This window comes from Xenopus tropicalis, chromosome 5 (genome assembly GCF_000004195.4).
Source record: "Xenopus tropicalis strain Nigerian chromosome 5, UCB_Xtro_10.0, whole genome shotgun sequence".
Classification (NCBI taxonomy): Eukaryota; Metazoa; Chordata; class Amphibia; order Anura; family Pipidae; genus Xenopus; species Xenopus tropicalis.
Genome location: NC_030681.2, coordinates 59,991,606 through 60,006,830, shown reverse-complemented (window position 1 = coordinate 60,006,830; position 15,225 = coordinate 59,991,606). Strand labels below are relative to the sequence as shown.

Below are 15,225 nucleotides of genomic sequence, written 5' to 3'. Positions count from 1 at the left end.
ACATATTAAAGCCTTATTTTCACTGCAGTTCAGTCTTGCTTTTGTGTAAAGCACTAGACATGCTTTCATCTAGTTACCTAGCACTATCGCTGCCACCTCACCTCTTTAATAGCTGCCACATATTGAATCCACATCCTGCATGGCTAATTAGCCATTACTGTAGGGCTGTGTCACACGGGGAGATTAGTCGCTGCGAGACAAATCTCCCTTGTCCCTTGTCGCAAGCGACTAATCTCCCCGAAATGCCATCCCACCCGCTAGAATGTAAATCGCCCGTGGGATGGCATACACAGCGGCGCGATTTGCTGAAGTCACTAAAGTTTCCTCTCAAGGCAACTTCGGCAACTACGGCAAATCGCACCGCCGATTCACCAAGGGACTCGTAGTGCAAGGCGGTATACTATTGAATTCCAAACACTGCCTGCAGAGACTTCCTGGAACAATGAGGCATATGCGGCAGCCTATTGGTTGATTGTTGTTTGGCAAGCTAAAAGATCCTCTAGTCTCTGGAGATACTCCAGAACATCTGGAGGATGTGATTGTTCTCAATATCAAGATTGATACCCACAATAGGGAATGCCAAGTGGATAAAGAGTGTGCCAAGTGATTCCAGCTCATCCTGGCTCCACAATTTCAAAGAGCTCTATTCCAGAGCTCTGCTTCTCAGTTTCCTTCTACTTCCTCAGGAAGTACAGATCAGAAATGCACATCTCTCTAAAAAAGAGAAACTTCAGAAGCATTCTGCTGGCCTGTGCATGTACCATGGTGGCAAAACTAATTTTGCCAATAACCAACACCTTAAGGAGTCTTATCTGGGTGGCACTGAACCTTCTCCCCAAAAGAATACAGATACTGTATCTGCTTCTGGTACAGTTTCATCTGGCTTCTAGAACTGATTCCCAAGCCTTTCTTGATTCTGAAACCACAGGGAATTGCAAGGACCTTGGGTCCATCTGGATAACCCTACCATTGACTGGTCCACCAATGAAATCTCTCATTTGGGTGGCTACTGTGGTAAGAACCGTCTGTCTGTAACCGTTATTAATCAGATTCCTTTTGTCTCTGTTGATCTTTAGACACTGCCCTCTGCATACTGTTTTTAACAAGAAATCTGCGGAGACTGTTCCCCCTCATTGTCTATATGATTACCTCATCGACCTTCTTCCTGGAACCATGCCTCCATGGGGCATACTTACCTTATATCTCCAACTGAAATCCAAGCAATGAAGTATATGCAAGATAATTATCAATGCGGGTTTATCCAACTATCTTCTTCTCCTGACAGGGCAGGGTTCGTCTTTATGGAAAAGGAAAATGGGGGTCTTTGCCCCTGTATTAATTACAGGGGTCTCAACAAGATAACTTGAAAAAACCTCATATTATTGCTGCCAATAAATAATGAGCAGAGTGGGGGAAGATTGTACGTAGGAGAAAGGGTTAGAAATCACGGGCTTAATAAGAGACACACGAAACGCATTTGGAATGCTCATCTTCTTTGTGGAAAAGAAAATGGGGGTCTTTGCCCCTGTATTAATTACAGGGGTCTCAACAAGATAACTTGAAAAAACTGCTATCTCATACACCTCACCTCAGAACTATTTGACCAACTGAAAGGAGCTAGGCCTCTGCAGGGCCTACAAACTGATATGAATGTGTGAGGGGGATGGGTGGAAGACAGCTTTAAACAACAGAGAGGGACATTATGAGGATCTGATAATTCCCTTTGGGTTCTGTAATGCTCCTGCTGTCTTTCAATAATTTGTCAATTATATTTTCAGTGATCTTCTGGGTCTATCCATGGTCATCTACTTAGATGATATTCTAGTTTTTTGAAAGACTTAATCAGCCACAGAGACCCGGTATGTGTGAAGTGCTTTTTGATTAAGGAAAAATTCTCTTTATGCCAAAAGGAAAAAATAAGTTTTTGAAGTTCCTAAAATTTCTTTCTTAGCTATATTATCTCTCAGGATTTGAAATGGATCCTGCCAAAGCATCATCCTGGTCCTTTTCAGCCCTTCTTTACTGAAGTTGACGCATCCGATATTGGAGCAGGAGCTATTTTGTCCCAGAGACAAGTGACAGATGGAAAGTTACATCAATGTGCAAACTTCTATAGGAAATTGTCCTCTTCTGAACAGAATTATGATATCAGGAACCAAGAGTTACTTGTTATCAAATTAGCCTTAGAAGAGTGGCAACATCTTCTTAAAGGAACATCACATCCTATCACCATCTTTACCAACCATAAAAATCTGGAATAAATCCAGGCTCTCAAAAACTGGAACCCTAGGCAGGCTGTGTGGGCACTCTTCTTCTTTGAACAGTTCAAATTTATTATTACTTATTATCCAGGATTCAAGAATAAAATGGCGGACATTCTTTCTTAAAGTTTCATCCCTGTGGATAGTCACTGTGAGGACAATGATCCAATTATTTCCCCTGCAGGATTATTGTTTCTTTGCTTCGACTATTTACTTCTCAGGTGCTCAATCTTTTGCTCCTCCATTGGTATGGCTTATAATCCTCCTGAACTTCATCTCTCAGTTCTACAGCAGACCCATTGTTCCAAACTGTCATCCAGGAGTAAAAAAAGACCATGGAACTGTTAAATCATCTCATATGGTGGGCATCTATGTAGAAAGATGTCGGAAACTTTATTGCTTCTTGTACCATCTGTGCTTCTTTTAAACCTAGTAACTCCCTACCTTGTGATCTTCTGCAACCCCTGCCTGTTCCCTCTCATCCATGGACCCACTTAGCCAGGACTGTGTTGTTGAATTGCCACCTTCCAAAGGAAAAACTGTCATATGGGTGGTAATTGATTGATTCAACAAGATGGTGCATTTCATTCCTCTATGCAAATTTCCTTCTGCTATGGACTTTCTCATTCCACATTTTTTGTCTCTATGGATTTCTAGCAGAGAATAGATTTCCAAATTTTGTCAATCTTTGTGTAAAACTCTTGGCATCACTCTCCAAATTTCCCCTTCTTATCACCCTCAGTCCAGTGAAGCTGCTGAAAAAGATAATCCAGCTCTTGAGCAATTTTTGAGATGTCAGAGAGATGTGTCTCTCTGTCAGGATAACTGGAACAGAGTTCGCTCATTGAAATGTTTTTCATGACTCTACTAGAAGGGCACCTTTCCTATGTGTTTATAGTCAACACCCCCAAGCCTTTCCCCAGGCCTTCATCCTTTCTTATGTTCTAGCAGCCAATGGCCATTTGCCCACATGTCTGCAATTTGGAGTTCCACTAACGCAAATTTGGAAACGCAATAAAGATGCTGATAGGAAGTGTAAATCTTCTTTGCAATTTGCAAATATTCACAAATTTATTATCCACCAAGAATATCCATATTAAGATTCCTTCTCCCAATTTGGGTCCAACATTTACTGGCCCCTTCTCTGTTCTGGAAATTATCAACCCGCTGGCTGTCCTACTCCTACTTCCTCACATTCCCAATGTGTTTTATGTGTCTCTTATTAAGCCTGTGATTTCTAAACATTTCTCCTCTGTACAATCTTCCCCCACTCTGCTCATTATTTATGGGCAGCAATAATGTGAGGTTAAAAAATTGTGTACTCAAGATTCTCCAGAGCCTTTTTACAATATCTTTTCCAGTGAAAAGGTTTTGGGCCTGAGGAATATTCCTGGGTATATTCCTGGGTAAAGCACTCTGATGCACCTGGTCATGGCAGTCTGGTGGCTCCCCCTGGGAGAGGGGGTACTGTAAGGAGAGCCTGATGGTGCTTCTCTCCTCTTTGGTGCCATGCATGGCTGTCACAAAGGACACAGTGTCGGCATAATATCATCATTGTGTAGGCGCATTATATCATCACACCAAGCTTTTTGTGAAAATTCTAAATAAATAGATGCCTAAGACCCAAATATAGGTCTTACATAGTAAGTTCCTGGGTGCATTTAAATTGCTATTCTACTTGATTCTGACTTAGCTGATTGCTGCCTGCCCTGATCTTGTGCCTGAATCTCAACTTATACTCTCTTACCATTTTGGATACCACTTTTGTATTACTCATGTCTGTCTGAACTCCTGCTTCCTCCTTGTTCCTGACTCCCGCTAAAGCTGTTGAGCCATGACATGTACTGAGTGAAAAACGCATGGACTTTCACCTGTTTGCCTGTCCCAGCTTATGATAATATGAAGTATTCTGTGGCTGATGTACAAAGAGAAGTGACAGGTTTAGGTCTGACTTTCCCTGTTCTATGTAAGTCACTCAAGGTACTTTTCATTTAATGTTATTAAGAGTGACAACAAGGCATTTTATCTGCCCTGACCACTAGTGGAAAAATGCCCTGTGAGCCTCAGCTATAAATGCTAACACTGCTAGTACTGGGGGTTATTAAAATGCTCTAAGGTGCATTTTTGGGGTGCAAAGCTACTGTACCTGGTGTGTCAAGCTGTTTCAATTTACAATAGTGCTAAACCTGCCCTATGTGCCTGTGCCATTACCCTGAATTAGTTTGTACAGTAAAGTATGAGTGTGTGTGTATATATACATATAAATGAAAAACAGAGTGCTGCACACACAGGGACTTAAAAAAGAACAAAAAATCTTTATTAATCCAAATGTGTTCTTCTTCAGGGACAAACGAAAAGACTGTGCACAAACACCCCCCTTAAATAGCCCATTACAAAAAAGGTGCCAAAATCTAGTGTCCGTAACCATGGAAACCACTTGTATACAAAAGAAAAGAAAAGGAAAAGCATAATGAAATGGTTGATCAAACATGAAAAGAGAGTGTAACAAATCCTCCAGACACTTATTGCTGATATAAAGTGAAACATAAGTAGAGCACACAAATGTAGCAAAAATACAAGTAGCATTTCAGGCACAAATTGTATCAAGTCAGGATATCAGCCAGAGTGGAACGGAATCAGCAGAAAAAACAAAAATCAAAAGAAAAAACCTACCTGATCCGTACTACCAAACAGAGTTAAATAAGCCAGGAGCCTACAGTAACCACTGGTACCAGTAAGTAAAAACGTCATCATTTGGAGCCAAAAAGTACCACCGTTGCCATGGTGTTGAACCCACAGTAACCAATGGTACCAGTAAGTAAAAATTTCATCATTTGGAGCCAAAGAGTACCACGTGGCAGAGGTGCATCAGGGGAATAGGTGGCAGCACATTATTATTTAAAAAAAAAGAAACAAGCCACTTAGAGCAGATCAGTTCAAAGCCCGTAGGTGGATACACATCCCAATATAGGGCATAGAGCGAAGCGGTGTTGGGAGCGCAACAGGGGCACATCGGGGGAATAAGTTGTTCCATGCTAATAGTCAAAACGTTATCTAAGAGTGAAAAAACACTCAAAACCCAGCGCTTCTTGGTGTGAAATCCGTGTGGAGCATTTCGCGTGCTCTCTGCGTGCAGAAAGCACGCGAAACGCGTGCAGAGAGCACACGAAACGCCTTGAGCTACTCAAGACTTTTATACTTTGCCTTTTATTACAGCTACACTGTAAATAGCCTGCATTGTGCAGGGTTTTATATTTATATTAAACGTTTTTACGCTATTTTTTGCCTCCTCTTTTGATCCACATACATTGAGGTATCTGACCCCCCTCCAATCAGTTGCCCCGTTGGGTTGGACCTATATGCTCGGGTTCAGGTTGTTCTGGTGAGCGCTTATTATATCTCATTCATTACGGAGTTGGGTCAACACGTTCTAACCAGTATATCACTAAGCACGTGTGGTGTTGAGATCATTCATTATCCCATTGATCTGCACTATATTTCTGTTTTTTGTTTTTTTGTTTTTGTTCTTATTTCTTATGCGCTTCCAACGACATATACGCATGCAATAGTCAAAACGACCTGCTTAAACAGACCTTCAGAACAGTTAAGTCCACGGATAAAACCACAGCTCACTATCACAGGTAGAATAGTGATTGGGTATACATGTGGACCCACAATGTATATAAAGGTCAGCTGGCAGGCAAGGGACATGAATAGCAGGCATGGGAGATTAGTGTAAACTGCACATTAATGCTGATGCCGCTGAAGGCACGTCTACCCCTGAAGCAGTAATACTCTCACTGCATTTCAGAAGGTATGACAGTCGCAAATGCAGCATATTGGGAGACATAGCAGTCCCAAGTGCAGCCTACTGTAACAGCGGCTAGAATGGAGAAGAAGCCGTATACGTGTCAGCCCAAGCATTCATTATTAACATTCCCGTGCCATAGGATCCGGAAGGGTTAAAAATCGACGCATGTGGCAAAAACATTTTTTCCCCTAACATTTAACCCTTCCTAATGCTAATTCGTATATGCTAATTTATGCTAATTGGGGTTCAGATTCGGTTAGGCCAGGACCGTGGATTTGTCCGAAACCAAACCCTGCCAAAAAAGGCCTGGCCGAATACTGAACCGAATTCTGGATTCGGTGCATCCCTAATAACTAATCAATGCTTGGCTTTTCTTAGACAGCTACAAACAGTAAATGTAACAATTTGGTTGTCATTGGTTGCTGCCCATTGACAAATTTGCCCAAAGTTAATAAATGACTCCCAGTGAGAAACAATGGGAAATTTAGCCACAAATGCATTATCTAGTGAGAAGCAAAGGCCTTGAAGCCACAGGTCCTCATACACTTTCAAAAACCGAGGCAACTGTAGGCTTGAACATTATCTAGATTAAAATTAACCTAGCTTTTAATGATGTATAATGATGTATAAAACAGATGTCTACTCACAAAATGCATAAAAGTACAAGCAGTAAAAATATCAAAGGAGAAGACACTGACCCACTTCATAAAGGAAAGGGAGTGTCAGAGCTAGACATATACTGTATGTAGCTACAACAAAAAAGTGCATGAGCATGAGAAGTGCACGAGCAAGTGGTTGCTAGGAACTTGCCCCAGCAACCTCTATAAATGTGTTACTAGTGCAATAGTGACACAAAGACATGAAAAATAAAATAAAATTAAAAATATATATACCCAGAGCAAAAGCTCTCCAACAGTTGTGAAACTTCAAAAAGGTCTATTAAAGTGTAATTGGTAGCTAGGGAGCTACCCCAACAAACACTATAGGGCCCATTCATTAAAGTACAACAGGTCCGATTACAAAAAATTTGAATTTTTTCTAAAGTTATGAACTTTTGCATATTTTCTACAATATTTTCGTTAAATTACACAACTTTTTCGTGCTTTGCAACAATTTGTGCAACAAAATCATATGTGCCGCAACGAGTATGAAAGTTTCGGAATTCATTTAATCATGACTTTCCTTTGGCCAGGTTGGAGCTGCAGAGTGCTATTTTCATACCACCACGATACAAAATTTTCGTACAATTTACGCACATCAGAAATTATCGTACTTTTAAAAGTCCAAAATTCAGACTTTGATAAATCTCCCCTATGAGTGCATTGCTAGAGCAGTAGTGACTTGATAAATGTTTACTACAACAAGTAGAAAAAAATGCCCAAAACAGAAGCTATCCAATGTTAAAGAACTGGTAAATGCAAAATATAATTACATGCAAGGTCACCAAACAAGTGGATCTTCTCCCAATAGGCCCTAGGGCCAAACAATTGAACTATAGCAATGGGTATTGGGGCCAATGCAGTCCCCGATCTGACAGGAAAATCAAATCTGCCCAATCAACACCTGACTGATTTATGGCCAGATATTGATCTGGGGGGCCCATCAGTGAGGCCCCTTGCATGGGTAGATAAGCTGCCGAATCTGCCCCTCTATGGCCACCTTCAGTTATATCTCTATCCATTACCCTATAGAAGTTCTTAATACAATCACCTTGAGATTGTAATGGATAAAAGTTGGAGTGGCATTTGGAGTACCCCCCCTCCTAACATTTTGAGGGCATACAACACTATCTGTGTGGATCAAAGGCTATTTGATGTATATATGTACTTCATAATACTGTTTTTGTGATATATATACATTCATAGGTCAATTAAAAGATGGAAAAATTTGGTTACAGGGGACTGTAAAAAAATTGGCATACAAAATTGTTACTACTTTTAGAACCATTACTGTGGAGAAATTTACAGTTAGATCTATTAACATTCTTATTGGTCTTCTATTCCCAAAGCTCAAAAATCATGTCCAGAAAATAGATATCTTAATACTCAACTGTAGCTAAAGGACTACTAGCTTGGAACTGGAAGAAAACAATCCCACCAACACAGACAGAACTAGAAGCTGCAAATCAGCAGCCGTCACTCAACTTAAAACATGTGAAAAAATGCCTATAGTATAATTATACATGACGGCCCACCCCATCATAGCACAGAGTCCTGTATTCACTGCAGTACCTTCCAGTTTATTTGGATCTCACATGGGCTTCTTTCTGTCTTCCCTGTTATGACTCATAGACCTACCCTTTATTGATTTACTCTATTTCTTTCCCAGCTGAAATGCCTGCTGGATCCTTTTCTTCTTTGACAGCATCAACCTGGCTTATCTCTTTTATGAATGCTGTTCCAAGCCATATGAACACTGTTGTTCCTTCCCCTGTATATCTTCCTGTGTAGGAACTAAATTCATTTATAAATACTGGGCAAATTTTCACATGGCTAGTAGCCCATAAGAACCAATCAATGATTGCCAGCTGCAGATTGAACAATTACAGCAAACATTTGATTTGTTACCATGGGTTACTGCTTGGAACACTTTCATTTCTTGGTGTTACTGTTTCACTACGTAAGTCAGGCAAATCCTTGATGGAAAAGGTATTGCTTACAAGCTTTTGTCCTGTATTAAAAATCATATAGATTCACTGGGTCAAAGGGTAATTCCTCCCCTGTATCAAGTGCTGGCCCATCTAGAATACATAGTGTAGTTTTGTTCTTTAGAAAGCAGAAGGGACATTATTAAATTAAAGGGCACATTCACTTTCCTAGCTTTATTCATCATTAGATCCTTCCAGAAGACACAAGGGCAGTCTTTAATGTTGTTTGATCAATGCAGTTGTTTTCTGTGTGTTTATTGCAATTCACTCATTGAATTTCATTCAATTTGTTTTGGTTTCATCTTTTGCCATAATCATCCAGAAAAATGTTATAGACTTCACTGTCAGTCTGTTTTATTGGAGTGTGGTAAGGTTTAGCTGCATGTCAAGCTACATACTACCTCATGATAACATGTAGTGAGAACAGAACATCTATTATGTAACAATATTTATGTACAATAAAATAATGGAGCTAATATTCCACATGTATCAAATCTGCATCTAGAAATGCAAAAGTACAGGGTTTATTCTAGGATAATTAAGCTGGGTAAAGGTAAGAACATTGCTTAGCAACTATGAAATAAGAAAACAAATATATAATAATCACTTACTGCAACGTGGGATGTTACAATGCTCCCACCGTTTATTTGGGTTTGTTGTAAAACACCATGGCCTTGGTTCTCCATCTGGATTCCGGCAATAATTTCTTTCAAGATTTTTATCTGGAATGCTAAAGAGAAGATAAAAAAAGTTCAGTATTATCTCACATAGGTTTAATTTGTAAACTATTGTTAAAAGTTGCTGTATTTACTTTGATGGACTGTAGCCATGAGAATGAGGTGTCTGAGAATCCCAGTTTTGACATTCAGTGCCTGAAGCCGTCTTTGAAATCCGACCTCTGTAATTTTCTCCACTACAATGCATGCAGTCTTCTGCAGGTTTTGAAAATGAAACATTTGTCAAGTCATGATAATTCACATGCAGCCACAGAAAGTTAGTTATGACTACAGAAAATTTTTTTCTGAGAACAGCTGTATTAGACAGTCTTGCAGAACTAGGGTCCTTAGTTCAGGCACAGTCTGCAAGGAGTTTGTATGTTTTTCTTGTGTTTGCGTGGGTTTTCTCCCACAGTGCAAAAATATACAGGCATGTTAATTGACTTATGATTATATTGCCTATTGTGTGTGTGCATCTTCAGTGTGCTACTGGATTTTTTTGATGTTGGATATTGACCCCCATGCAAGGTGAGGTTCTTCCAGTATTTGCACCTGATATCCGCTTGGGTAAGTTAACAGAGGGTTGAGCTCCCCAATACTGCTATTGCTATTGTGTGTGTGACTGTGATAGGAACCTTAGATTAGGTCTGCTGTGGAACTGTAAATGGGAACTATTTTTCCTGCAACAAAAACAATTGTCTATATTATTTGATTCCCTGCAGTCTTAAATACCAGTGGAAAGTTCTGCAGCTTTTCTCTTATCAATTCTATTATATTATTGTACTCATTTGTGTATGAAGTGTTGGTGCCAGAAGTACAGGGAAGTTGGATAAATTCCTAAGGGCCTGATGTGGGAATTGCACCTGGGCTGCAATGAATAACAGCACTGAGGCAGAAGAATGGAGTGTTTTTTCCCAAAATGATATGATTTCTAATTGTGTTATAAACAGTGAACCATATTATTATTATTATTATTATTATTAACATTTATTTATAAAGCGCCAACATATTCCGCAGCGCTGTACAATAAGTGGGTTTCATACATTGGACATACAGAGTAACATATAAAGCAATCAATAACCGATACAAGAGGTGAAGAGGGCCCTGCCCAAAAGAGCGTACAATCTACAAGGAGAAAGGATTGAGACACAAGGTGTGGGAATGGGCAAGACCAGAATTGTAAGAGGTGTGGCACAGGGTATTGCTAAACTAGATTAGGGTAAGCTTCTCTAAATAAATGCGTTTTTAGAGCTCTTTTGAAGGCAGAGAGATTGGGAGAAAGTCTGATAGATTGTGGGAGCGAATTCCAGAGAAGGGGGGCAAAAGTCTTGAATGCGAGCGTGTGAGGAGGGAATGAGAGAGGAGTTGAGGAGCAGGTCAGTAGAGGAGCGTAAAAAGCGGGTTGGTTAGTACCTAGAGATGAGTTCAGAGATGTAGGGTGGGGCAGAGTTATGAATTGCTTTAAATGTGAGAGTCATTAGTTTGAATTTTATCCTGGATGGTAGGGGAAGCCAGTGCAGGGATTGGCAGAGTGGCATGGCAGAGGAGGAGCGGTTGGAGAGGTGTATGAGCCTGGCAGCAGTATTCATTATGGACTGGAGTGGGGACAGTCTTTGGAGGGGAAGGCCAATTAATAGGGAGTTACAGTAGTCCAGGCGAGATATTATAAGACAGTGAATAAGAATTTTGGCAGCATCTTGGGTGATAAATGATCGTATTTTGGATTTGATAAGTGATTGGATATGAGGAGTGAAGGACAGGGCAGAATCAAGGATAACCCCAAGGCACCGGGCCTGGGAAGATGGGGTGATGGTAGAATTGTTAACCGTTATAGATACCTTGGGAACAATGTGGGCGTTGGATGGGGGAAAGAGAACCAGTTCAGTCTTAGAGAGGTTTAATTTAAGGTAACGTTGGGACATCCAAGTGGAGATAGCAGACAGGCAGGAAGAGACACGATTTAGAAGCTCTGGGTTGAGATAAGAAGAGGAAAGATAGATCTGAGTATCATCAGCATAGAGGTGGTACTGAAAGCCAAAATAATTGATTAATTTGCCAAGTGAGGAGGTATAGAGAGAAAATAGTAAGGGGCCCAGCACAGAGCCTTGAGGAACCCCGACAGAAAGAGGCAAGGGAGAAGGCAATTCACCATTGTAAGAGCCACTGAAGGATCGATCTGAGAGATAAGATGAAAACCAGGATAAGGCAGTGTCACGAAAGCCAAGAGAGTGGAGAGTCTGGAGGAGAAGAGGGTGATCCACAGTGTCAAAAGCAGCAGAGAGATCGAGAAGTATTAGTAGCGAGTAGTGTTTTTTGGCTTTAGCCGAAAGGAGGTCATTTGTTAGTCGGGTTAGAGCAGTTTCGGTGGAGTGTTGCTGTCTAAAACCAGATTGTAGGGGATCCAGGAGGTTATTGTCAAAGAGGAATAGCGTCAGTCGGTTGTAGACTAGGCGCTCGAGCAGTTTGGAGATGAATGGGAGCAGAGAGATAGGTCGGAGGTTAGTAGGATTGGAGGGATCGAGGGAGGGTTTTTTCAGAATAGGGGTTACAAGTGCATGTTTCAGTTGGGAGGGAAAGATTCCAGTAGAGAGTGAGAGATTGAATAGATGAGTTAAGGCTTTGATAAGACAGGGGTTGACATTACGTAGAAGTTTGGTAGGAATGGGATCAAGTGGGCAGGTAGTAAGGTGAGAGGAAGACAACAGTTTTGAGACTTCCTCTTCAGTCACTGGGGAGAAGGAGCCAAGAAGAGACTGGGTAGCATGTAGGGAGGGAGGGGAATGGTTATTGGGATTAAGTTGTGCAATGTCACTTCGAATGGTGTCAATTTTATTTTTAAAGTGCTCTGCAATAGCTTGAGCAGTGACTGAAGCACACGGATATAAATATTAATATTTTTATTTATTTAATTTAATTTTTTTTTTTTTTTTAAACAGCCCCTATTTACAAAGTTATGTACGCTGAAAATTTCCTGTGGACACCCATGTATGCTGAAGATCATTTGGAGGGGTTGAGCTTGATTCAAATTAATCATGTAATTATGTACAGTGCATATTCCACTTGAATGGCTTTCTCCATGGCTACAAATCAGCATTTTTTATGTGTACAGTTTCTAGTAGAATAAGTATAAAGCAACTGAACTTTCTATTGACTTTTCGGTCATCTCTATAAACTTTTTTAGAAGGCATACAATGTGGATATTAATAGAGAATGTACATTCTATCATTTTTTAGCGACCCATCGGAAAAAGAAAGAAAGAAAGGGGAAAGGGAACAATGTACAAAAGAAAATAGAGATGGTTGGGTAAAAAAAAGAAACAGGGGAAATTTCTTACATTGCCATTAGAAGGCAAACCAGGGTCAAAACTAAAATGGGGAAAAAAAATTGCACGTTGAATACATTTCATTAGTCATCCCTACCACACGTTGAACTGAAGAAGCCACTTGGATAAGTGGCAATATGTGATATATGTGATGATAGTCCAATTACTTTTGGATTATCTCTAGTGACAAGCAATTTTTTTCACCAGGCATGGATTCACTGTTAAATTCCGCAATTTGCCATTGGCAAATTTTTCCAAAAAACTGCAGAAAAAATATGCTGCAGCAAAAATTAGCTGAGTAAGAAAAAAGGCACATCAAAAAAGTTGTGGTTTTGTGGAAGTTAAATGTGACAGATTTGCTTATCATAATTATCTAAAATTAATACTGTATATTAGTGATCTAGATGACCTTTATAGACATATATTTAGGGGCATATTTATTGTGTGTGTAAGCCACATAGCAACCAATCAGCATTTTGATTTGAACAATTACCTACAAGTTAGTAAAGATCTGTTTGGTTGCTATCACCACCACTATAATAAATATGCCTATAATTGTACTTCTGCATCTGCAGCTAATACACAATGTTTTAGCAGTGAAGGGTAACAATACATTAAATTTAAATATATATCAAAGCCTTTGCCTTTTTTTGCTGTCTTTGCAGTAAAATACTACATTATCGCTTGCGAGGGGACATGATTACTCTGTACAAGTACATTAGAGGGGATTATAGGCAGTTGGGGGATGTTCTTTTTTCCCATAAAAACAATCAGCGCACCAGAGGTCACCCCTATAGATTAGAGGAACAGAGCTTCCATTTGAAGCAGCGTAGGTGGTTTTTCACGGTGAGGGCAGTGAGGCTGTGGAATGCCCTTCCTAGTGATGTGGTAATGGCAGACTCTGTTAATGCCTTTAAGAGGGGCCTGGATGAGTTTTTGAACAAGCAGAATATCCAAGGCTATTGTGATACTAATATCTACAGTTAGTATTACTGGTTGTATATATATAGTTTATGTATGTGAGTGTATAGATTGGTTAGTATAGGTTGTGTGCTGGGTTTACTCGGATGGGTTGAACTTGATGGACAATGGTCTTTTTTCAACCCTATGTAACTATGTAACTATGTAACTATTATATACTGTATAATAATGGTTTACCTTCACATTGTGGAATGTTGCAATATTCAAATCTAACACTGAAATCTGTAGTATAACACCAAGGTCCATTGAGGTCATTATCTGGATTTCTACAAAAATTTCCCTCTAGGCCAGCATTAGGGAACTTTTCAGGAGTAAAACTGAAGACAAACATAGGAAAAAAAGCAAATATTAAAACCAAATGACACTACACATTTTTGATAAAACACTTTTAAATTTGACCATATTTCTAGTTTTAAACACTTTCAGAGTAAGAGCAGCCTGTGTCTGTGACAGCTCGGGTCTGAGATTTTGCACAGAGGTCTGCCGAACTGGTTCTATTGGGCCTTAATATATATTGCAGTGGTGTTCTACTTGCCTCCAGCCCAGTTTACAATACAGTGCTAAACAGGATAAGAGAAAGGTTTGCCTTTTTTGCACAAATATTAAGAAAAAATTTAAACAAAGTATAATAATACAATTAAATATAAATAACAGTTGATACAAATACAAATTTAATTTACTACCTCCATTTACACCTTTTCAAATCCATTAGCTATGGCTTATTAAAAATTAAATCCATGTTCCTGATGATAAGAACGGATGCTAAGATTCTTTCCTATGTGTTTGGCCAACCATGAATGGATCTGGATGTGAATATTAACAGATAACCTCTTGAAATACACTAATAGTGGGCTCTGCTAATTGTCCATGCTGATCTGGGACCTTACTTAAATTTGCAATTGCCACAATGACATTTTGGAGATATAAAATGGGGCTGGTCCTGCCTCTCAACAATTTTAAATCACCTATGTACTTGAAAATAGTGCACAATGGCTAAGTATTAAACACATCACATAACTAAGTAAGTAATTTACATACTGAAAAGTAACAAGACACAGAATAGGCCTGGAGTCCAAAAAAGGATAAAACAAAGCCTACCCTTAAATACCTCATTAATAAAGAGATGCAAGACACAAAATCTGTTACCAAATACCAGTTTATTTTACAAAACCATGCTGTTAAACAATTTCTTTTTAAACAAACCCATATCTCTGTATATATTGTGAAACCTTCAATACAAGTTTTAAAATGCAAAAAAATAAAGAAAAGAAAAAATACACTATCCAGGCAGCTGCACAAGAAAAAAAACTAAACCTCTTATAAACTTTCCCCTAACCCTCCATTACCTCTACAATTAAATAAAGTTAATTTGGTGGACCCACCAACAATATTTTAGATATAAAGTCAAATCAGGTTCTGGGTTTGGGTTAATAAACTTCATAAAACCCAAGCTTATCCATATTCACTGTATTCAAGATGAAAGGGTC

General features: G+C 39.4%; 1 protein-coding gene across 1 annotated transcript in view; it reads right to left on the bottom strand.

Annotated features, from left to right (window-relative positions):
• plg (plasminogen) overlaps positions 1-15,225 on the bottom strand; it is a 186,876-nt gene that overhangs the window by 145,879 nt on the left and 25,772 nt on the right. The window contains exons 5-7 of the mRNA XM_002938570.5: positions 13,916-14,055; positions 9,531-9,651; positions 9,331-9,449 (exon numbers count right to left, since the gene is read on the bottom strand). Coding sequence (XP_002938616.2) covers positions 9,331-9,449; positions 9,531-9,651; positions 13,916-14,055 — 380 coding nt within the window. The remainder of the gene's footprint in view (positions 1-9,330; positions 9,450-9,530; positions 9,652-13,915; positions 14,056-15,225) is intronic.